General features: G+C 36.3%; 6 protein-coding genes and 1 pseudogene across 6 annotated transcripts; 4 read left to right on the top strand and 3 right to left on the bottom strand.

Moving 5' to 3' along the window:
- The first annotated feature begins 316 nt into the window (after positions 1–316).
- LOC18017756 (growth-regulating factor 7) lies at positions 317–1,665 on the top strand. Its single transcript, XM_006401612.2, has 3 exons — positions 317–470; positions 579–1,050; positions 1,176–1,665. The coding sequence occupies exons 1-3, from the start codon at positions 317–319 to the stop codon at positions 1,663–1,665; spliced, it is 1,116 nt and encodes a 371-aa protein (XP_006401675.1).
- A 2,810-nt stretch (positions 1,666–4,475) lies between these two features.
- LOC18017754 lies at positions 4,476–5,222 on the top strand (annotated as a pseudogene).
- Positions 5,223–12,513: 7,291 nt separating this feature from the next.
- LOC112086774 (putative nuclease HARBI1) lies at positions 12,514–13,996 on the bottom strand. The gene has a single exon (XM_024156511.1). The coding sequence runs from the start codon at positions 13,577–13,579 to the stop codon at positions 12,575–12,577; it is 1,005 nt and encodes a 334-aa protein (XP_024012279.1). The 5' UTR covers positions 13,580–13,996; the 3' UTR covers positions 12,514–12,574.
- A 128-nt stretch (positions 13,997–14,124) lies between these two features.
- On the bottom strand, positions 14,125–15,390 carry LOC112086497 (glutathione S-transferase T3-like). The gene is made up of 3 exons (XM_024155450.1): positions 14,588–15,390; positions 14,186–14,267; positions 14,125–14,142 (listed from the first exon to the last, which is right to left on the bottom strand). The coding sequence occupies exons 1-3, from the start codon at positions 15,388–15,390 to the stop codon at positions 14,125–14,127; spliced, it is 903 nt and encodes a 300-aa protein (XP_024011218.1).
- A 132-nt stretch (positions 15,391–15,522) lies between these two features.
- LOC112086496 (RNA-binding protein 24-like) lies at positions 15,523–18,228 on the top strand. Its single transcript, XM_024155449.1, has 5 exons — positions 15,523–15,538; positions 17,310–17,503; positions 17,764–17,863; positions 17,954–18,010; positions 18,134–18,228. The coding sequence occupies exons 1-5, from the start codon at positions 15,523–15,525 to the stop codon at positions 18,226–18,228; spliced, it is 462 nt and encodes a 153-aa protein (XP_024011217.1).
- A 612-nt stretch (positions 18,229–18,840) lies between these two features.
- Positions 18,841–20,319, top strand: LOC18017753. The gene is made up of 2 exons (XM_006401609.2): positions 18,841–18,968; positions 19,538–20,319. The coding sequence occupies exons 1-2, from the start codon at positions 18,959–18,961 to the stop codon at positions 20,197–20,199; spliced, it is 672 nt and encodes a 223-aa protein (XP_006401672.2). The 5' UTR covers positions 18,841–18,958; the 3' UTR covers positions 20,200–20,319.
- Positions 20,320–20,512: 193 nt separating this feature from the next.
- On the bottom strand, positions 20,513–20,854 carry LOC18017752. The gene has a single exon (XM_006401608.1). It carries the CDS (start codon positions 20,852–20,854, stop codon positions 20,513–20,515), a length of 342 nt encoding a protein of 113 aa, XP_006401671.1.
- Between the last annotated feature and the right edge of the window lie 2,601 nt (positions 20,855–23,455).

Here is a 23,455-nt window from a genome sequence, read left to right as displayed (position 1 = left end):
TCTCTCTCTCTCTCTCTCTCTCTCGCTCTCTCTCTCTCTCGCTCTCTCTCTCTCTCTCTCTCTCTCTCTCTCTCTCTATATATATATATATATATATATATATGTTACTACATTAGTATGATATGAAGGTAAAGGCAAGCAACTTCACTATCTCCATTTCTCACCAAATATATAGCCCACATACACTGCCTTTCAGTAAAACGGATCTTTACTTTCTTTGTTTTGAAAAAGCCACATGTTTCTTCAGCCTCTGCTGACATAAAGGGCAAAAAATCTCATAATCTTTTGCAAGAGTTTGTAATCTCATACCTCTCTCATGGACTTTCTCAAAGTTTCAGACAAGACGACAACAACTCCATTTAGAAGTGGCTCCCTGTTTAGTTTGAATCAGCAACAATACAAAGAGTCATCTTTTGGTTTCAGAGACATGGAGATTCATCCTCATTCTCATTCTCATGTCATTACTCCTTGTAAGAACCTCTATGCTCTGTTCTCTTCTTTTGATTTATTTCACAAAACAGAGTTTAAGAAACAGAGCATAAGGAATGTTCTTCTCAGTTTCTCATGATTTGTAACAGATGCAGGAAACGGAGTTTTGGGTTGTTATTACTATTACCCTTTCACAAACGCGCAATTGAAGGAGCTAGAGAGACAAGCGATGATCTACAAGTACATGATCGCATCGGTTCCTGTTCCTTTCGACCTCCTTGTCCCACCATCGTCATCCTCTGCCTCTCCCTGCAACAACAAAAACATGGCCGGAGATTTAGAGCCGGGAAGATGCCGGAGAACAGACGGGAAGAAATGGAGGTGCTCCAGAGAAGTCGTCTCTAACCACAAATACTGTGAGAGACACTTACACAGAGGCCGTCCTCGTTCAAGAAAGCATGTGGAACTTCCTTATTCTCGTCCTAGCAACAATGGCGGTTCAGAGAGAAACAAAGATCTCCGAAATGTTCCTCAAAAAGTATCAGTTACTTCCATAAAAGATAAAATACTTGAGCCAAAGGAGGTTTCATCATCCCCTCTCTCAAACTACAGAGAATCCACGTATTATTCCTTAATTTATCTCAGAATCATTACTCTGTTTTTTCTTGTTCACAGAACCATACTCTGTTTTTTGTCTGTATGATCTGAATTGATCGTGTTCAGTTCTTGTTTCGAATTCAAAACAGAGTAAGCCAGATCTTTCCAGTATCGGCAACAATTGAGCAAGACAAAAAGTACCTGAACTTTATCGATATCTGGTCAGATGGAGTAAGATCATCTGAAAAACAGAGTACAACTTCAACCCCTGCTTCTTCTTCCAATGGCAATCTCTCTCTTTACTCGCTTGATCTTTCCATGGGAGGAAACAACTTAATGGGCCACGACGAAATGAGCCTGATCCAAATGGGCTTAGGGGTAATCGGGTCGGGTCGAGGTGATCCTCACGGGTATGGTCCATACGGCGTTGTGTCTTCACTGGACGAGATGTCGAGCTGGCTTGCTCCGACGTCCGCCACGCCCGGAGGTCCATTAGCTGAGATACTGAGGCCGAATCCAAATTCGGCGTTTTCCGGCGACATGGAATCGTATAGCGTGACGGCGACTCCGACTCCGAGCTCTTCTCCGTCTAGAGTGGCGAAGAAGGTGACAGTATCTGATGAAAGCAGCCAAATTTAGAAGTTATGGATTTTGGTGATAACGACTTTTTGTGTCTTTTTTTTTTTTTTTCTTCTTCTTTTAATCTTGTGCCTGTAAACGGTAAACAGCCGCTTAAATTCATGTAGAAGAAGAAAAAAAAATCTTTTAAACCTTTTTGAATAAAAATCAGAAGCAAGTCCAATTAGGTTTATTAACTCGATTTTACGTATTTTTAGAAATTTAGAATATGTGTGATTTGGTGTATCTTTTAGATTTTCCCTTTTCTAATCCTAATCGACATTTGCTTATGTTTGGCTTCTTCTATATAAAAACTTTAAAACTTTTTCTTCTAAACTTTTAATTTCGTTTGATAGAATTTGTGACTTCTTTTAGCGAAAAAAAAAAAATAGAATTTGTGAGAGACACATGTCTCAACAACACCAAAACTTTGACACAACATACACGAAGATATTCGTGGGAGGTTTACCTTCGGTAACAAGAAACGAAGGCTTAAGAATTTTTTTTGAACAGTTTGGAGAAATTGTCCATGTTAATGTCGTCTACGATAAAGCAACGAATCGGTCAAAGGGATATGGATTTGTAAGTAATTAATAATTACATTACTTAATATAGTTTGTATCAGTTGATAACTTGGTATCAACTTTTCTAGAGTTGCATTCAATCATGAGTTTAGTTTAAATCTATTTTTTTTTCAGGTTACATTTAAAGATGCTGAATCCGCAACAAGAGCTTGTGTGAATCGGAATCCAATCATAGACGGAGGAATAGCCAATTGTAATTTGGCTTCTGATGGTCGTAACGTTAACCATAACCAATCAAACATAACCGGTTTCGTGACGACGATCTTTGTTATTTATCCCAAAGTTTTATGCAAAACCAGCAACAACTTGCAAATCTTCATCAACCGTTTCCTACTTATGTTGAACCTTACTGGTATATATTTTCCCACTATAGTAGTTTGTTGCTGTATGAAATTAAACATAGTATAGTTTCTATCATGGTTTTATTGATTAACATGAAACTAATGTAATTTCTTTGTTTTGCGATATTTAGGAACCAATACTATCAGCAGTGCCGGCCCAAAGTGATTTGACGCCTAAAGCGTACTGTAAAAATGATGACCTTAATCCTATTTTTTTCTTTTTGCTTAAAATCGATTTTCTCTGCCTAAAATCAATTTTTTGAAGCCCATAATCGATTTTTTAAAGCCAAAATTATATTTTTAAACTTTAAATCGATTCTTTTTTAAGCTCAGAATCGATTTTTTGAAGCCCATAATCGATTTTTTAAAGCCAAAACGATTTTTAAAAAACAAAATCGATTTTTTTTAAGCCCAAAATCGATTTTTATAAGTCAAAACCGATTTTTTGAAGCCCAAAATCAATTATTATAAGGTAGAATCGATTTTTTTTTAAAAAAAAATATTTGATGGAGATAATGACTCTTATTTATAGGCAATTTTTCCTTCCCATTTTTTTTATTTGGTCGATGTGAGACAACTTTCTTTACATACATTTATAAAAAAAATTTTGGACTTTTTTGGTTATCCCAAAAATAATATTTTTGGACTGCCCTAAGTCATTGCTTCACGAACCTTAATTCTGGGCCGGCCCTCACTATCAGCAATATAGTCCACAGTCGGAACATGCACCGTATGCTCCACAGTATAATCCACAGTTGCAGTATAATTTGCAAAATAACTATTCGGAGTATAGTCCACAGTATGTTATGCAGTATGATCCGCAATATTACCAAAACTACTTTGTGGTTAATAATACAACGTATCAGGAGCATCAGTCTACGAACATGTAGAGAGAGAATCGAGCGGCAATGATCTCGGGCTTCGACTTCAAGCTCGTTGCCTTCGACACCAGATCTTCACTTGAATAGTGAAAAATAACTACTAATCCTATGTCCCAAACTTGGTGATGATAACGGCTTATTTGTGTGTCTTTCTTTGTTTGCCTCTTCTTGAATCTTGCGTCTGTTAAACAATCGCTTGAATTATTTAAGGAGTTATGTTCGGTCAATGCTACTTTAATATTCGATTAGATTTTTTTGAAAAGTTTTTGACTCTTTAAATTCTTTGAATAAATCGGAAACAAGTCAAATTAAAGTTTGATATTAATTATCTATTTTTCGAAATCTTAAATACCTGAATCTTAAACAGCTGTTTAGTTTTTTTTCTTTTACGAAGCGTCACTTGTTTAACTTTATATACACATGATGTTGAAGAATATGAGAAACAGAAAAAAGATATCGTTTCCTCTTCTAAGTCCCTCTTATCTTCATTGTTGTGAAGATATACCAAAATTAGGCATTCAGTCAAAAATCCATTGTGCAACACTTCTCAATCATGGATTCAGGTTTAGTTGTTTCTGTTCTTACTGTGATTAGGGTTTGACGATTTTTTTTTTAACCTTTTTCGGCACGTTTCATATGTTTCTTTATTTTCAGAAATATGTAGATCGATATATTGTGTCTCAGCATTATGCATCTATGATATGGTTTTATTCTAGATATGTTATCACGAATGGAAATACATGTTAGTTTAAATGGAATATTTTGGTTCGGTGATCCCTAGACCTTATACTAGTAAAAGATATTTACTTGCGAATTTTGTAATATTGATATTTAATTCTCGTTTTAATAAGTATTTTGTAATTTTGATATTTGTTTCTCGTTTTAATAAGTCCTTAATTTTGGACTTGCGAACTGAATTTATTGTCAACCAATCATTTCTGCTTGAATCACTTAGAGTCTAGTGTTTATATATACTCTCTTCGTTATTTGAAACCTTGATTTTGTCTCAATATTACAAACCTTTGATGCTCAATGTAAGCGTTGGATTCAAAGTTTACATGACTACAACATATCTAACATAATCTTTTTATTTATTTTCAGCTTTGGGATATACATCTTGTTTTTCCAGTGTCGAGTCGATCCCGATGCTAAACGGATCCAACTTCTCCGAATGGAAAGAACACTTGTTACTTGTGCTCGCCCTTATGGATCTTGATATCTCGCTAAGTGAAGAGCGTCCAAGCTCTTCTCCTAAGGAAATCGAGCGTTGGAACCGATCTAACCGTGTGAGTACGATGATAATGAGAATCCGGATTCCACAAGAATTCAGGGGCGTTGTCCCCGAGGATGTTGCAACCGCAAAAGAATTTCTCTCATGTTTGGAAGCTTTCTATGTAAAAAATGAAGAGGCAGAGAGAAGTATGGTGCAAGCCGAGTTTTCCACGATGAGTTATAGAGACAATGAGAATGTAAGGGTGTTTATTATGAGGATGAAGACTGTCCTGGCTAAGTCAAAGAGACTAGGGATTGATTACTTCGAGGATGATGACACGCTTTTAGCGCATTTTGCACTCAAACTTCTGCCATGGAAGTACTACGCGCTTAAAAACGTTTACAGGAGTCTTGAAAAGAAATTTTATATTGAGAATGGTGTGTTGTGCTTCGGTGAGATATGGTCTACTAGTGAGCTCATCAGTCGCTTCGACATGGAAGAGGAGAGGTTGAGGCGGGAAACTGCGTTAAATTTGAAGAAGAGATTAAGGGAACAATGAGAGTGTTTGATTCAGAATGGTAGCAACATAAGAAACATGTGCTTTAGAGGTGATGTTTAAATGGTCTGGAAAATCAGAAACATTGAGGCGTTTTTGGAGGTTTTTTTTTGATAAAGGTGTTTTTGGAGGTTTGTGTGAAATGAAATCTGCGTGTGGTTGTTGTATTTCAAAGCGCTTTTATTAGTACAGTATAAGATTTTCGTTTTTTTTTGTATTTTCAGATGAAATTATTTTGATTCAAGTTTTTTTGCTGCTTAGGATAATGTAAATGTTTTCTTGTCGCAATCGTGGCTTTGTAGTTGATCAACTACCTTGAAGTGTTGGGTTTTTAGTTATTACATTTGTTTAAGAGATTATTTAATCATGAGTTTTGAATTACTTTTTGAGATCACGTTTGAAGATGTTGAATCAGCAACGAGAAGCTGCACGATTCGGAACCTGACTATAGACGGAAAAATAGCCAATTACAAACTCGCTTTTAATGGTGATAATCTTAAACGTAACTAATCCAACCAAACCGGTTTTCCTCTCGGTGATCTTACACCATGTCCATTGGAGGATGTTAACCCAATTTTTGCCCAAAAACTTAAGTTTAACTGATTTTTTTTTTTTAAAAAAAGTTTATTTTGATGAACATGTATGCTAAATCTTTCATTGGTGAACTTTTTAAGAGGTTCATCTCTAATATTTTATTAATAAAGAGAGAAGAGAGAGAAGAGAGAAAAGAGAGAGAAGGGAGAGAAAAGAGAAAAGAGCCATGACAAAAAAAAATATCCAATAATATTATGCCATGTCAGAGAAGAACTCAATCAAAACCGGTTGTAAAAATTCTTTGAGAAGATTCTGGCTCATCAAAAATAAATAGTTTTTGATTTAAATTAAATTAAAAAAGGGAAGAACTCCACCCAATGGACGCCGATGGAAATGCCCTAACAACCAGTCTTTTAAATGATGTGTCAGCAGGAAATTGGTTGCATTGTTGGGATAATAATTGAATTTTGGAAAAATAATATTATTTTAATTTTAACAACCCAAACATTACTGTTTACAAATTTAAAAGTACTATTATTTTAATTTTAACAACCCCAAAAACAGTTTTACTAATGGACATGCTCTTAGTTGGTTAGTCGAAAGTTTTGGATATATCTACAAAACTTTATCTACAAAATTATAAATATTTATTATTTATTTATTCGTTTCCTATATTAGTATGACTCTGTGTTATTTTTTTGTTCCACTTCATCTTTCTTTTTTTTTTTTTTTTTTACAGATAAAGCATACATAAAGAAAACATCCGAAGTGTACACAAAGAAAACATGATCGTAACAATCAAACCAACAGAGCTAGAATAAAACACCTAACAAAAGGTGCTTTCCAATCCAAAAAGCTCTTGCAACCAAAGGGGGTAGCCCGAAGCTACATAAGATTGGTGTTGATCCTCTTTTGTGACACTCTTAGCAATAAGATTAGCTCCTTTGTTTGTTCCAAAAGATTCCATGAGAACTTCCCAATCCCAAATTCGATCCAAAGCTAGTAAGATCATCAAAATGATACCTGAAGGAGGGCAAGCAGGTGGTCTCTTAATTGCATTCACAAAGTCAGAGGAATCAGAGGCAAAAAGGACATTAGAGACTTTCAGACTTGACATGCTCTCAATAGCCCATAACCAACTGTTCAGCTTAGCCTCAGCTGCATTTTGTATTGGTTTGAAAGATCTTCTGCTGTGAAGAAGAACCTTTCTGTAGAATTAGAGAGAACTGGATGTCTGTATTGATCTTAGTTACAACATATATATACAACTTAGAGAGTCGGCATATTCGCCGTAGAGAATATCGGAAAGATGCCTAATAACTATACAAAAGATATACGTTTAACATATTTGTATAGATCCCAAATATATTCTCCAAGATATGCCGTGATATGCACTCCTTCGGCTAATACTCCCCCTCAAGTTGGAGCGTGCAGATTACAAACGCCCAACTTGGACGTTAAGTTGTTGAACTGAACTTTACCCAACGCTTTAGTTAAGACATCGGCCAACTGCTCCGTAGTACGAACATGAACTGTTTGAAGTACTCCTTCCTTAATAGCATCACGAACTCGATGGCAATCAACCTCAACGTGCTTAGTTCGTTCATGAAAAACAGGATTTGCAGCAATGTGAAGTGCAGACTTACTGTCACAAAATAACCGAGCTGGCTGTGTAGGCGGAAAACCCATATCCGTAAACAACTGACGAAGCCATTTGATCTCACGTGTGGCTGTAGACATGGCGCGGTATTCAGCCTCTATGGAGGAATGAGAAACCACATCTTGTTTCTTGGTCTTCCATGAAACTGGCGATCCTCCAAGTAACGCAACATAAGCCGTTAAAGAACGTCTCGTCAAAGGGCAAGCCACCCAGTCGGCATCACAATAGACCGAGAGTTGAAGATCTGAATCAGAACGCAGCAAAATGCCCTGACCAACTGTCCCTTTTAGAAAACGCACCACACGCAAAGCAGCGTCCCACTGTCTCTGTCGAGGCTTCTGCATAAATTGTGAGAGGATGTGAACTGCATAACAAATATCGGGCCTTGTATTACCCAGATAAATGAGACGTCCAAACAACCATCGGTAACGCGTAGGATTAGTCATAAGCTCACTTGTATTCAGACGCCAGACGATGGTTTTGCTCTAAAGGAGTGGGAGCTGGTTTCGAACCGAGCAAACCAGTTTCGGCGATGATATCTAACGCATACTTCCGTTGTGTCAACATGATTCCTTCCTCACTTCGAGCAATTTCAATACCCTGAAAATACTTGAGTTTGCCCTAGTCCTTCATATGAAACAAGCGACCAAGATACTCTTTAAACTTGACAATTGCAGCATTATCATTTCCACAAATGACCAAATCATCGACATAGATGAGCACTCGAATCTCAACATCACCGCGAGAATATGAAAACAAAGAGTAATCTGCATACGATTGAACAAAGCCTGCTCTTGTAAGAGCTGTAGTGAGCTTTTCATACCAGCAACGTGGAGCCTGACGAAGACCATATAAAGACTTGTGCAACTTACAGACTTTGTTCGGATCCGAGTGGGAAAAACCTTGCGGGAGTTTAATGTAAACTTCCTCTTGCAAATCTCTGTGAAGAAATGCGTTGTGAACGTCCATTTGGTGGACCTCCCAGTTATGTGCTGCTATAATGCGAAGTAAACTCCTCACAGTGGTGATCTTGACGACATGGGCAAACGTCTCGTCGTAGTCAATGCCTTCGATCTGACGATTACCAAGCACCACTAACCGTGCTTTGTATCGTTCGATACTACCATCTGAGCGATACTTAATCTTGTACACCCACATCGTCCCTAAAGCCACTTTACCCGGAGGTAAATCAACAACACTCCAAGTCTTGAGATCCTCAAGCCAATGCACCTCGGTTCCCATTGCATCGCGCCATCGCTTATCACGAACTGCTTCATGGAAGCTACGTGGCTCAACGTCTGCGGTTATGGCTGTGAGAAAAGCCTTGTGGCTGACAGAAAACCGCTCGTTAGAGATAAAATCAGTGAGAGGGTATAAAGACGTACCTTGAACCGTTTCGGGACAAGGATTGAGTGGAGCAGGTGGAACGTGATGAGTGTCATTACGGATGGCGTTGTATGTGATAAAGTCCCTTAGCTTAACTGATTTCATCTTCTCTCGACAGCCGCAACCCAAATTTTCTTCAACTGATGCCACAGAAGTACCATCAGCTTGTAAATCCACAACAGGACCAACTTCCAAAATCGCTTGATCAAGCGCCGCAGGAGACGACGGATCAACGGAGAGTGATGACGCAGCTTCGGGTGGATCAGGAGATGGCTCCGATACACCAAGATCACTCCTCCTGCCTTCGATATCCCCAGAGGGGTACAAAACCCAATCATCGTCAACAGCTTCTAAAGTGATGGAAGGAGACGAAGCAGATGACACAGTGCTCGCAAAGGGAAACTCTGTTTCCTTAAAAATCACATCTCTGGAAATAAAAAATTCTTCAGTCTCTAAGTCGTACAATTTCCATCCCTTTTTCCCGAAGGGATAACCAACAAAAATACACCGCCGACTTCGCGAAACGAACTTGTCTCGATCATGTTTGTGAGCATAACATAGAGACCCAACACCTTTAAGCGATCATACGAAGGTCTTTGAGCAAACAAAACTTCATGAGGGCATTGACCATGAAGTACTTTCGACGGAGTAACATTGATGACATGTGCAGCGGTCAAAATAGCTTCACCCCAGAATTTTGTTGGCAAGTGTGCTTGAAACAACAAAGAGCGAGCAACATTTAATATGTGGCGATGCTTCCTTTCTACTCTGCCATTCTGTTGCGGTGTTCCAACGCATGACGTTTGATGCACAATCCCTTGTTCACGAAAGAAGGAAGAGAGACACATGAACTCCGTACCGTTATCGGTACGAACTATTTTAACTGTTTTTCCAAACTGTTTTTCCGCATAAGCACAGAAATTTTGAAGCAGATTTCGTACTTCTGATTTTCAAGGAGCCAATACGTCCATACGGCACGGGAAAAATCATCGACGATAGTCAAAAAATACACTACACCATTGGTTGCAGGAACACGGTATGGACCCCAAACATCAACGTGAATTAAGGAAAAACATTCCGTAGTTTTATTCATACTATCGAAAAACATCTCTCTAGTTTGCTTAGCCCGAAAACACGTGTCGCAAGGACTGGGACTAGCAGAAACAGAAACACCAGCAAAGAAAGGTAAAGACGACAACACCGAAAACGCAGGATGACCTAATCGCTGATGCCACAAGACTTGATCACTGGAGGCAACCGTCTTGTTTACACGAGCTATGTTGACATCCGTAAAGTAATAGACACCATCACGTTCTTCACCGGCTCCAATCAGGGTCCTCGAAAAACGGTCCTGCAAAATGCACAAGGTATCGGTGAATACCGCGAAGCAATTAGAATGTTTCAAAAGCTTTGAAACTGAGATTAAAGTGCAGTTGAGATCTGGCACATATAACACATCAAGTAAGGAAATCCGACTAGTAAGTGGTAATACGCCCACTTTAGAAGATACGGTTGTGCTTCCATCTGCAAACCCAATAGTACAAGTCGAAGTATCTCTAAGATTAACAAGCATAGACAAATCCTAGGTCATGTGGTGTGATGCCCCTGTATCGAGGATTACATCACCGTTTTTCTTACCGGCAAGCTTATCAGAACTACCTCCAGATTTCTCATTGATGATCTGAGAAATCGCCTTCCACTGTTCCGGAGTTAACTCCGGTGTCACGGACGCTTGAGGACTCGAAGCATAAGCCACATTCGCTTGTCCTCTTCCTCTGCCACCACTGCGACCACCTCCTCTGTTCGCACCACGTCCACCTCGGCCTCCACGCTCAGAAAACCACTCAGGATACCCAACTAGTTGCCAGCAAGCACTCTTTTCATGACCGCTCCTTCCACAGTGTGAGCACAAGCGATCTCGATTTCGACCTCCACCTCCTTGTTGCAGGAACTGAGCACCATCTTTGTGTCCTGCATCATCTTTTGTCTGCTCACGCCGTGTCAGAAACTCCACAGCCTCTTGCTGTTGTTCACGAGCTTTGGCCGAGTTAAGACGATCCTCTTCGCGAATCACCTTTGAGTACACCTTACCCAGATCAGGCAACACATCCGCTTCAATGATCGTTGTCACCACATGTCCGAATCTAGATTCATCAAGTCCCATCACGAATTGATGAACTCGTTCATCTTCTCGTTCTTTCTCATACGCTGCGGCTGCTGCACAAGTACACACCGGTGGAGGTTTGTATGTCTGCAACTCTTCCCACATCTTAGCGAGCCGCCCAAAGTAATCAATCACCGCTTGACCATCTTGTCGATACGATGCCGATTTCGCCATCAACTGGTGCACACGCACCTTGTTTTCAACCGAGAAACGTTCCTTGAGATTTTCCCACAACTTGTGAGCATCGGTAATAAACGTCACAGTCGAACGCACCCTTGGTTCAATTGATGTACGTATCCAACCACAATCATGGAGTTCACGCTGAGCCATGATTCTAGGTCTGGATGACCTTCGGCTGGTTTCTTCAACATGCCGTCGATGAAACCCGTCTTTCTCTTTGCTTGAAGAGCATTCAACATCTCCGTAGCCCACTCGTTGTAGTTGTCACCCTTTAACTGTACCGACGTAATCATCGCACCAGGGTTATCAGAAGAAAAGAGCGAGTAAGCTGACAGTGTTGTGCTGGTGCTCGCCTTATCACTAGCCACCACCATCTTCTCACCGATCACGCCGGCACCGGTTTTGTCGTCATTTCTTATCACGTAAGAAAAGAGTCGTAGAAGAAATTTATTGAGAATAAGAGTTTATGAAAAACACCACGAAAACAGAGTCTAGATCTCTTAGAGGGATCTATGCTCTGATACCATGTAGAATTAGAGAGAACTGGATGTCTGTATTGATCTTAGTTACAACATATATATACAACTTAGAGAGTCGGCATATTCGCCGTAAAGAATATCGGAAAGATGCCTAATAACTATACAAAAGATATACGTTTAACATATTTGTATAGATCCCAAATATATTCTCCAAGATATGCCGTGATATGCACTCCTTCGGCTAATACTTTATCATCCCGTAGAACCCAGGCAGCACCACCAACCTTTTTAGCAAAATCCCATGATGATCCAATGTTGCATTTAACCCAAGAGGAAGGAGGTGGAGACCAGAATTTTCTTGTCAAATTATCTTCATTCACGTGTCTCAGTTTATCAACATTTTCCAGCGATTGAGCGAGGAGCCATTGATCAGCCTCATCTATAATTTTGTTCACTGTTTTATCAGCTTTGAAGTTTCTTCCTTCAAATAGGAATGAATTCCTATTCTTCCAAAGCAACCATAAGAACCAAGGGAACCTTCTTCTTAAATCTGATGGCAGATCATTGTTCCACTTCATCTAGATTTTGGTTTCTACGTATTAATCTTTTACTAGTTTAGTTTCTGACAAAATTACTTAGAGCATGTGCATTAGTGATACTAAGAATGGGGATCATTAGATTAGATTAATAATATTTATGGGTTTTGCTTAAGGAATGAACCTGAGTATATTTTCGGGTTCCATTAGTGAACCTGAAAATGGGGTTCATCCCGAATATTATATTAATTTTTTTTAAAAAATTTAGTTTAAACACATAATTATTTAAAAAAAAGATTACAATTTATTACAAATACTTAAAAAACATACAATAGATAAAATATAAGAACCAAATTTTTTTTTTAAACATAACAACCAAATTTATTCCATAGATTTTCGATTAAATCCGCTTTCAACTAATCATGCACCTGTCTGCTACGGACTTCATTTCGTTTCGCCATCATCAAATTTGTGACATTTGAACGATTATTCGTAGTAAACGTCATATCGACATGCGAATTCCTGCTTCCTTCACCGTGTTGGAATTCTTCTATATTGTATTGAGTGCGAAAATCTCGTTCGTTTTCAACTATCATATTGTGTAATATGATAGATGCCCGCATAATTTTCCCAATTTTCTCTTTATCCCAAAAAAGAGCTGGATTTTTAATTATCGCAAATCTAGCTTGCAAAACTCCAAATGCACGCTCCACATCTTTTCGGACGGATTCTTGAGATGTTGCAAAAAACTTGTTTTTGGCTCCTTGAGGAAGTTGAATTGATTGTATAAATGTTGCCCATTTTGGATATATACCGTCGGTCAGGTAGTACGGCAAACTATATTCGTGACCGTTGACCCAATATCGCACTTTTGGTGCTCGACCATGCAAAATATCATCGAAGACTGGAGAACGATCAAGAACGTTAATATCATTTAACGTACCTGGAGGTCCAAAAAATGCATGCCATATCCACAAGTCATATGAAGCTACTGCCTCTAAGACGATTGTCGGTTTGCCTGAACCACGTGTGTATTGTCCTTTCCATGCGGTTGGACAGTTCTTCCACTCCCAGTGCATGCAGTCGATGCTTCCTATCATTCCAGGAAATCCCCGTGACTCTCCAATATCGAGGAGTTGCTGAAGATCTTGTGGGGTAGGTCTTCTGAGATACTCATCCCCGAACAAGTTTATTACTCCCTCCGTGAAATTTTCCAGGCATAACAAAGCCGTACTAGCACCTAGCCGGAGATATTCGTCAACCGCATCAGCCGCCGTACCATAAGCCATCATACGAATAGCTGCAGTGCATTTTTGAAGGCCAGATAAACCAAATCTCCCGGCAGCGTTTCTTCTTTGCTGAAAATATGGAATCTCATTGGAGAGTCGGTCAACTATACGCAGGAACAACTCCTTGTTCATTCTAAACCGGCGACGGAATAGATTTGGCGGATAGATTGCATTATCACTGAAATAGTCGTTCCAGAGTCGGTAGTGGCCTTGTTCCCGATCGCGTTCTATGTATACTCTCTTCTTTTTTTTTTTTTTCTTGCAAGACTTTCAAGTGCTGCATCAAACATATCATCAAACATATCATCAATTGAATCATCAAGTGAATCATCAATTGAATCATCATATGGCCCATTATTTGATGACGAAGCCATACTTTGTTTTGTGGTAAACGATATAGATATTTCGGTTTAAGAAGTGGAGTTGGTCAAAGAAAGTTTGTAAAAGAGATAGAGTTTGTAAAAGAGATAGAGTTTGTAAAAGAGATAGAGTTTGTAAAGGAGATAAAGTTTGTAAAAGAGATAAAGTTTGGAGAGCTCACGTTTGTAAAAGAAAATGTTCCTGGTTTAGAGAGAACGTTTGTAAAAGAAAGAACATATTATTGAATCATCAATTCATCTCACACAATACATTTATACAACAAAGAAAAGTAGAATATGTGGCTTACAAAAAAAATCTCATATAATTGGTGTACACTACAAAAATTAATGGTGTAGTAGAGAAAAAAACAAAAAAGACATGGCCCCAGTTCTTGTACGCATCTATGTAGTGGCCAGATAAACCCGTGACTATGTAGTGGCCAGATAAACCCGTGACTACCCTGCAAAACCAAAAAGATACATCAGCAAGTTGACAAGTTCATAAAAAACCAAAAAGATACATCAGCATATGAGCTCAATGATAAACAGAAAGTAGGTTAAGCAATTCAAACAAGTTCATAAAAAAGTTAAAAAAAGTTCATACATCACTTAAATAATTGAGGAGTTCATACCAAACTCTAAACGTTAAAAAAAGTTAAAAAAGTTCATACCAAACTCAAAACGTTAAAAAAAAAAGTTCATACATCACTTAAGCAATTCATTAATTATCTTGTTTTTAAGGAGGATTTCACTCTCATTGAGTGGTTCTGTCTTAGCTAACAGTTTTTCAAGTAATCTTTTGTCAATAAGCTTGTCTTTCAGTTCCAAGTCTCGTTGTTTGATTTCCCACACACTTGTGTAGTCCTTGACCTCCTTCTCTTGAGCTTTCCCTCCGGCTGACTTTTTAGCCTTCGCCTTGGACGCCTTGACACCAGGTGGCCGAGCCTCAACGAAGACATCATCGGCGACTGAGCTGGAAGAGTTAGCCGTGTCGTCAACTTTCCTTCGTTTGGCCTTCTCACCATCCTTGGTAGCAGGATTGAAAGTGGTGCACCATTTTTGGTCATGCCTGAGCTCCCTCCATGCATGCTCGAGGGTGAACTTGATGAGATAGTCATTGAAGAATATCTCATGGGCTGCCTTCATGACGTCGTTTTCGTTTTGACCGCTTGTCCTTTGCTTCTGTGCAGCCTCGTATGCACCAACAAACTTGCACACCTGGTCGTTGAGACGACCCCATTGCTGCTTACACTGTGAATGTCCTCTTCTTGGTAGTCCAATCAGGTCATCGCTTCCATTATAGTAGACTTCAATCCTCTGCCAGAATGCACCAGCCCGCTGTTCGTTCCCCACAATAAAATCCTTGCTCGTATTGAGCCATGCGCTTATGAGAACGAGGTCTTCCTTCGGAGTCCATTGCTTTCTGACTTTACTAGCCGTAGGTTCATCAGAACCTTGTGTACTAAACACAGGAAAGTCTGATGATCCCAGTTCAGTACAAGGCGAGTAATTGTCAGGAGGTATCTGGCTAGTTAGAAGGTTAACGAAGCCTTCAGACTGAGAGAAAGCGTTTTGAGATTCCATAAAGATGAAAGAAGGAAGATGGAAGTGAAAACTGAAGAAATATGGAAGTTGAAAGAAGAAATATGGGCGATGAAAGAAGAAAGATGGAAGATAAAAGAAGAAATAGGGAAGATGAAAGAATAAAGATGGCAGATGAAGAAGAAAGATGGTATAGATGATGAATTTCAATATGGCACTTAAACGGATTTATAGAAGGAGGAAGAAGATAGTTGCGTTTAGTGTAGTTAAGTCTTTACAAGTTTTATGGTTGAGTGTAGTTAAGTCTTTTAAAATTATATGGTTGAGTGTCTTTTAACAAGTTTTTAATAGTTTGTATCTGTCTTAAGTCTTTTAACAAGCATTTATCACACCTAACATGTCATATCATATTAACAAGCATTTATCAATTGTCAACAAAAGCAACCTACGGCTTTAAACCAACCAGCTAAACCAAACAGCTCAACCTACGGCTTTCAACCAACCAAACAAACTTAACAATTTAATAAAAGAGAGTTTGAAGTCTAACCTGTAATCGTTGATACACACTTAACCACTTCAAAGGCCCAAAAGCAAGTAGCCGTTGATCAACCAAATACCCTCACACAAAAACGATATCAAAGTTAGTATTTGCTTAGCAAAACTAGTAAAACTAAGCAATGGCAGCAACAACAATCAAACACAAACCAAATAAAACCGATCATTAAAATGCCAAACATATACCATATATCATCTCATCATCATCATCATCAACCATTGAATCATCATCAATCATTTCACCATCATCAACCATTTAATCATAACCGATATAATCAACAATCATATAGAATCAGATAATTCCAAAATTCCAAATTTGTGAACCCTAATTTTATCCGGTTTTCAACCAATTCACTGAGACAATCAATCGCAATTCACATACACGACATAACAATCGATCAGATATCCCTAATTCGAACCAGATTTAAAAAACCCTAAAATTTTCCCCCAAATCGAGAAAACCCTAATTTGAACTCAAATCGTCTAGCAATTTAACTCGCAAACAAGAATCGATAGCAAACAACAATCAGACACATACAAGCGAATTAATTTCCCCAATTTTACCCGAAGAAAAAACCCTAAAAAAAAATTTCCCCAAATTCGACTAAACCCTAATTTCAACTCTAATCGTCATGCAAATTAACTCGCATAGAAGAATCGATAGCAAACACACACATACAAAGACAATCGAAACGATTTCCCCAAATTTAATCGAAGAAAAAACCCTAAAATAATTTTCCCCAATTCGAAACCCTAAAAAATCCCGATTCGATTTTTACGGACAGATTTATGGAGAAGAACTCTAACCTGGATGATAAGAAGAGAAGCTGGACGATCGAAAACAATTTCCGACGGTTGATTTGTCGTCGTCGACGAGATTCCGTCAAGTCGCCAAGAAATCGCCTACGAGAGAAAGAAATAAAAAATTTTGCTAAAGAAAACGAGAAATGCCCGATGACAAAAAAATTTTTGTCCCACAACCTTCCCCATTTCTCGACGAACCAGCGCACGCCACGTGGCCGTGATACGGGCTCCTCAAGCTCGTCCGGACGATACCGGATCGTCAATATTAGACCCGTTTTCTTTTTTTTTAATCCAAAGTGCATTGGATCTTGGGCCTGAACCCGGGCTGAACCTCTGCTGCATATGCTCTTAGTTCTCATCCTTTTTGAGCATTTATTATTCTTCAAAGTAGGTTCTCTGTTTTCGGTCACTTTGCTGATTTAACAATTCATTTTTCTTGTTTTCTCTCACAAACCCTACTTAAAATTGGACAACGTGCGCAGATTTTAATGAATTACTTCTATTATATTTTCACATACTTGTTCAGTTCATATCTCCTTTTGCTTCTACGAATCCACACCAAAATTCGACTTCTTTTTCAATTTTAATATTTTGTGACACAGTCACACAGACATGTCGTCTCAACATAACGCGAACCAAAACGTCGACACAACATGCACAAAAATATACGTGGGACGCTTGCCTTGGTCTAACGACAAAAGAAAATTTGAGAAGAATCTTCGAACGGTTCGGTGAAATAATCCGTGTTGATGTGATCTATAATAGAGAAACACGGCAATCAGAGAGCTTTGGCTTTGTAAGTATCTAACAATATATGTATCCTTATACTTTGTACATAACTAGATACTATTTCACACTAGCTAAGATAGAACCAACGATTTTGAGCAGAGAAAATAATAAGTACATGCCTTAATTTTAATTTTTGTTTCTTTTAACTTTTGAGTATTTTTGCGTTTCAATGTTTGATAAATAGTATGTTTTACAACATGGAAAAGTAGACGCAATCACACAATTGGAACCAAATTTTTTAAAGAGGACTTTTGAATTAATTACTAGGTCACGTTTAGAGATGCTGAATCTGCAACGAGAGCAAGCCAGAGTCAGTTCCCGATCGTAGGCGGACGACTAGTCAAGTATAATCTTGCTTATTTTGGTGGTAGGTTTAACAATAACCTAAACGGATTACTCTCGAATCTTAATTTTTCTCGGTTTTGAATTCTTTTGCATCTTTACATTTTCGTATCAGCTTTTGTTTTTGTAACCGCTGCTCAACAACAATTAGCTACCTCTATATACCCTACTGGTAACATTCTCATCTCCAATATAATCTATTTGTATGATTGATATTTCGTTATGATAAATTGAATGGAAGTAACATGATATTAGTTAATTTTTTGGTTTTTTTTCCCATGTTTTGGGTTATTAGGTACTCGAACCCATCACAGTATTATCCGGCTTATCCATATTACCCTTACCCACCGCAGTATTACTAGAGGAACCACCATGGCTCAAGACTTATGACCTATCTTTGTCGGTGTTGTCTGAGTTAGAGAACTTCTTAATCTATTTGCTAAATTTAGACTGTTTAGTTTCTATGACCATACACAATAAATTGATATATCTATTGCATATATTCTGTTTCAACTATCAGTAGAGAACAAAATTCAATTTGTCAATCCCTGTTTACTCTGTCAGTGGCATTGTTGTTAATTCCATCGTTTGTTGATGACTCTTTGTATTGTATTTCCTTTGCCTCTTGAGTTTTGAATCTTGTTCTTACTTTATTATGTAGTTCATTATATACCCACTTTTAAAGATTTGCAGAGAAAGCACAAAGAATAGTTCTTAATTAATTTTAACCATGAGTTTTTTTTCTTTTTCTTACAATAATTACCACCAACAAGATTGTAAAGTTAAAAAAAAAAAATAGTAAACGAGATTGCTTAATAAAAATTAAAACTGGATATTTGCCGTTTTTATAAAAGAATAAAAACGACATTTGTTTATGACTTTACAACGATATTTTTGTTTTAATTCATTTTTATTATAAACGATATTTTTAGCCCAACAACAATATATTTGCATTTTTTTTTTTTTACAAATAATCCCCACGAGTTATATGACGGAGATTTTGATGGTACATTTTGTTACCACCATCACATTCATTTATAGTGTGGAGACATCTTAAACTTCGCAGTAATTAGGGTTAAGCGTCGATCAGAAATCCACAGCACCGTCAAGGCTCGCAATCATGAATCCAGGTTAATAGTCTATCTTTTGCGATATTTGTGATTAGGGTTTGTACGATTTTTGCTAATTCGAAGCGTTTTTGTCTTTTTCGCACAAAAAAACCATTTTTTTTTAAAACAATGAATTTCATTAGGCTTCGTGCCTCTTTGATCTGTTAATCATAGCCTTTGGTGGTGATTTTGGGAAACGCATGTCAATTGTATGGTCAAATTAATCAATTTTCTGACAGAATCTGTACCAGAATCTCCAAACAGATTAGGGTGTTTTTTGTGACTTTGATGTTTTGCCGTTTTGTCTGGTCATTGACTCTTGATAGTAACCATGTTTGGGTCCATTTGATTATATTTTGCTTCATTCACTTAGAATGTAACCTTTCAGACAGCCTTTTATAATCCTCAAAACCCTAATCGTAACGTTGAATATTGTCTGAAATATTGTAATCTTTTCATTTTTTTCTGAATGTTAAAGCCATTATTGAATGTTGCTTTCACATTCTATGGTAGATATTAGGGTTCTTAATTCTTATGTCAATTTGCTATCATATGTGACAAACAATCATCTTATTCCCACATTTTTGCAGCGTTGGGATTTCAATCTGCGTTTTCCAATGTCAAGGCCATCCCAATGCTAAACGGTTCAAACTTTTCTGAATGGAAAGAACATCTGTTGCTTGTTCTTGCCCTCATGGATCTTGACATCTCGCTAAGGGAAGGGCGTCCAGATGCTTCTAAGATTATCGATAAAACCGAGCATTGGGACCGTTCAAACCGCATGAGCATGATGATAATGAGAATCCGGATCCCTCAAAAACTCAGAGGCGTTGTCCCTGAGGACGTTACAACAGCCAAAGAATATCTAGCTTCGGTCGAAAAATGCTATCCGGAAAACTACAAGTCAGAGGTAGCTATGGTCTCAGCCGAGTTTTTCTCGTTGAGGAAGAAAGCAAATGAGAGTGTTAGAGAGTATATTATGAAGAAGATGAGCGTTGCAGCTAAGATGAAGAAACTCGGGATGCATATTCCCGATGATGTAGTGGCTAGTATGTTGCTCGATAGTCTGCCCTCGGAGTATGATCCTCTTAAAGGGATTAATAGGTTTCGAACAAAGAAATGGTCGACTCATGAGCTCATATATTTCTGTGTGCAACATGAAGAGAGTTTGAAGCTGGACAAGATGAAAATACGAGATGATGCTGCTGGTCAAGCCCTTTGTGGTACGAAAAGAAAGAACTTTGACGGTTGATTGATTGGTTAAATTCAAGAGTAGAATAAAAGAGATGTGCTTTAGATGCAATGTGTGGAGTTTTTTTTTGTTGTTGTTTTTGAGTTCCTACTTTTGCTTCTTTAAACATACAATAATGCTTAGTCTTTTTTGCTCTGTTTTTCCCCTGTTTTTGCTCTGTTCGCCTATTCTCTTGTTAAACGTTTTCAGTAAAACAACACTGATACTTACATTAGGTTTTTATTAAAAGTTATTATTACCGACGTATGTTCATAGTATACAACCATCAGCTGCAAAAAAAGAAATGCTTCAGAAACATCTAAGCATCAAATCCTTACAATTCAGGTGTTTCATGGATGGATTCAAGTCTTGGTTTCCACTTATTGTCGTCGAAAGATCTAAGAAACATTCTCTGATTCACAAACACCAGCTGCTCCAATGAAACTTGCTTCGCCAACAAGCGATCCAGCTGTTTCCTAGTTATCACCACTTTGATTCTCCTTCCTCCTGCAATGGCTTTCTCTTCAAACACCGAATCATCCTCGGGACATGCAGATCCGTTCTTGATTTCTGTGTTAGAATCTTGAATTTTCTCCTTACTCTCAAGATGTTTTACGCGCAAACATGCATCGGAGAAGGTCATTAGGCTTTGCTTCAAGCTCAGCTTCTTTTTCATTGTTATGTATCTTTCTTGGACGCAGATCCTCTGATTTAGTGACAAGCTGTGAGATTCACCTTCTTATTATGTGCTTTTATATATATAAACGCAAAGAGGGTTCGTTTGAATAGTTATTTAATGGCCTTCAATTATTAAAAGCATGGGTTGTGTTTAATTTGGAGTGGATGGTGAAAAAGTTGGTGGGAATGTAACAGATTCGGATCAATGATATTCTTAATGAACAAAAGAAAATTGGAGATTAAGTCTTGAAGATGTTAACACGTGTGCTTGATGGTCGGTCTTGCACATCTATTATATTAAAACAGAATCATTTTTAGTACTTGCTTCCAAACACTTCCAAAGTTTTTAAAATTTTTTTTTGGAAACAGTTTTAAAACTATCCTAATTTATTACATTTTTATTTAAAAAAACACATTTTCTTTTATATAAAATTTAATTCTGAAAATTAGATATTAATTTAGATAACTAAAGATTTCCTTAAATATAGGTTATATTTAATTTAAATTCAAACTTTTTTGTAATAACATTAGTTTTAAAAATAAATATTAATTTAAATTACTTTAGATATCCTTAAATATAGGTCAGATTTAATTTAACATTTGAAATCCAAATAATATTTTCAGGACAAAAAATATAATTAATCAATACCTTATTGTATTTTTTTAATCATATTCAATCAGACTAAAATTTTACATATTGAAAACAAATTAATATTATATGATAATTTGATGGAGCATGTCTTATGCGGGTTATTTTATCAAAACATACAAGATATTAAGATAAATATATTTCAAAATTAGTAAATATTTATATTATATAGTAATATGAATGGACGAATTAGAATTATGGTTTTATAACCACATTTTTTTATTAAAGATGAGTGAGTTATAAATATGTTTTTATAATAATGTTCATATTTCGATTAATAGAATGATTGGGTTAGAATTATGTTTTTATGATTGTGGTCATAATAATATTAAAAAAATATTAAAAACAAATTATATCTAAACATTAAAATAAATCTTTGACACTTATTAAAAAATTATATCTATAAAAAAATACATTACAAATTTTGTTTTAAAACATTCTTGTGCGGATGCACGGGGTAAAATCTAGTCTATTATATTAAAACAGAAGCACATTTAGTATTTGTTTCCAAACACTCCTATTTTTTTTTAAGTGTTTAAAAATAATTTTAATAATTATTTATATTTAATTTCGAAAATTATTTATTAATTTAAATATTTTTAGAGTTCCTTAAATATAGGTAATTTAGATTTGATTTGATTTGATTAAAAATAATAAATCAGATATTAATTTAGATTTGATTTAAAGATTCTAATTTAAATAATTTCTAAACTATTAAACATTTTTATCAAAAATATCTAGAATTTTTGAAAAAAATAATTCACATATGAAAAATAATGGTCATATTTGAAATATAAAATATTTATAATGGTGTAAATGATATGATATTTATGTTGCTTATATAATATATTTACGATTATGATTTATTTACAAATTAATAATAAAATAATAGGTAAATTTCGAATGTATAATTTAAATATTAAAAATATATTTTTAAAAATTCATAAAACTAAAAATATATATAAAAACCAGGTTAAAAATATTTTGGTAACTAAAATCACTAATTTTGAATTATACATGTATATCGAAAATATATTTTTCCTACAAAATAAAAATATAAAAATTAAAAATTATTGAATACACTATAATGTGGTTTGAAAAACCAGTTGTACACTCCCTTCGTTGATTAAATTTTAGAAAACTATAATGCTAAATAATACTGTTAATACATCTCAAACTTTTAACAAATATTTATATTATACGATAATATGAACGGAAAAGTTAGAATTATGTTTTTATAATAGTTCATTTTGAATTAATATTAGCGGATGGGTTAAAATTATATTTTTATAATCATAATTAATGTTAATACTATAAAAATATATCTAAACACAAAAATCAATATTTTCACTTATTAAAAAATATATTTATAAAAATAATTATATCTAAACTCAAAAACACAAATTATATTACAAAATTCGTTAAACAATAAAAAATATTCCCGTGCGGATGCACGGGGTTAGAATCTAGTAAAAACATTAATTTTGGACCGACTTTTTGATCTAAAACATATTGGCTTGTCTAATACTTCGTGATATACCGTATATCATGATGAAACCTATCTAAATATCTAATGTATAAATGATTAATGGTGATCACTATAACTAAACGAAGATTGACGTTTTTTTTTTGTTATCTTGTAGAGTTTGACCAAGTTAATCGGTTCCTTAATTAATAAAATATATATTAACATGTTAGTTAAACGGTTGAACGTAAACTCCAATTTTGTATTTCCTTTACATCGTACTATATGATTAATAGATTTGAGAGGTTCTTTTCACGAGCAAAAAATGAATATATTTGAGAATTGAGAGGTTAGTAGCTTTTAAATGGAGTTTTGGTTTTGGTTTTCGAAAAACTAGTTTAGATTTTTAGTCATCTAATCGAAATTTTTGGAAACAAATATGTAGTTATTTTTGTGCGTTTGCTTTTTTTTTTTCAATAGAAACT

Source organism: Eutrema salsugineum, unplaced genomic scaffold, assembly GCF_000478725.1.
Source record: "Eutrema salsugineum unplaced genomic scaffold, Eutsalg1_0 scaffold_2, whole genome shotgun sequence".
NCBI lineage: Eukaryota > Viridiplantae > Streptophyta > Magnoliopsida > Brassicales > Brassicaceae > Eutrema > Eutrema salsugineum.
The sequence above is the reverse complement of the archived record's forward strand: the minus strand, read 5'-3'. Positions and strand labels throughout refer to the sequence as shown.

What these genes read in the sequence shown, in the direction of transcription:
- LOC18017752 (XM_006401608.1), bottom strand. Translation starts at nt 20,854, where the DNA reads ATGAAAAAGAAGCTGAGCTTGAAGCAAAGCCTAATGACCTTCTCCGAT.
- LOC18017756 (XM_006401612.2), top strand. Translation starts at nt 317, where the DNA reads ATGGACTTTCTCAAAGTTTCAGACAAGACGACAACAACTCCATTTAGA. An exon ending in TTCTCATGTCATTACTCCTT is followed by an intron (nt 471 to 578) that starts GTAAGAACCTCT and finishes GATTTGTAACAG; the next exon opens with ATGCAGGAAACGGAGTTTTG. An exon ending in TCAAACTACAGAGAATCCAC is followed by an intron (nt 1,051 to 1,175) that starts GTATTATTCCTT and finishes AATTCAAAACAG; the next exon opens with AGTAAGCCAGATCTTTCCAG.
- LOC112086774 (XM_024156511.1), bottom strand. Translation starts at nt 13,579, where the DNA reads ATGAACAAGGAGTTGTTCCTGCGTATAGTTGACCGACTCTCCAATGAG.
- LOC112086496 (XM_024155449.1), top strand. An exon ending in AATCAGAGAGCTTTGGCTTT is followed by an intron (nt 17,504 to 17,763) that starts GTAAGTATCTAA and finishes ATTAATTACTAG; the next exon opens with GTCACGTTTAGAGATGCTGA. An exon ending in TACCTCTATATACCCTACTG is followed by an intron (nt 18,011 to 18,133) that starts GTAACATTCTCA and finishes TTGGGTTATTAG; the next exon opens with GTACTCGAACCCATCACAGT.
- LOC112086497 (XM_024155450.1), bottom strand. Translation starts at nt 15,390, where the DNA reads ATGGAATCTCAAAACGCTTTCTCTCAGTCTGAAGGCTTCGTTAACCTT. An exon ending in AAAAGATTACTTGAAAAACT is followed by an intron (nt 14,268 to 14,587) that starts GTTAGCTAAGAC and finishes TTGGTTTTGCAG; the next exon opens with GGTAGTCACGGGTTTATCTG.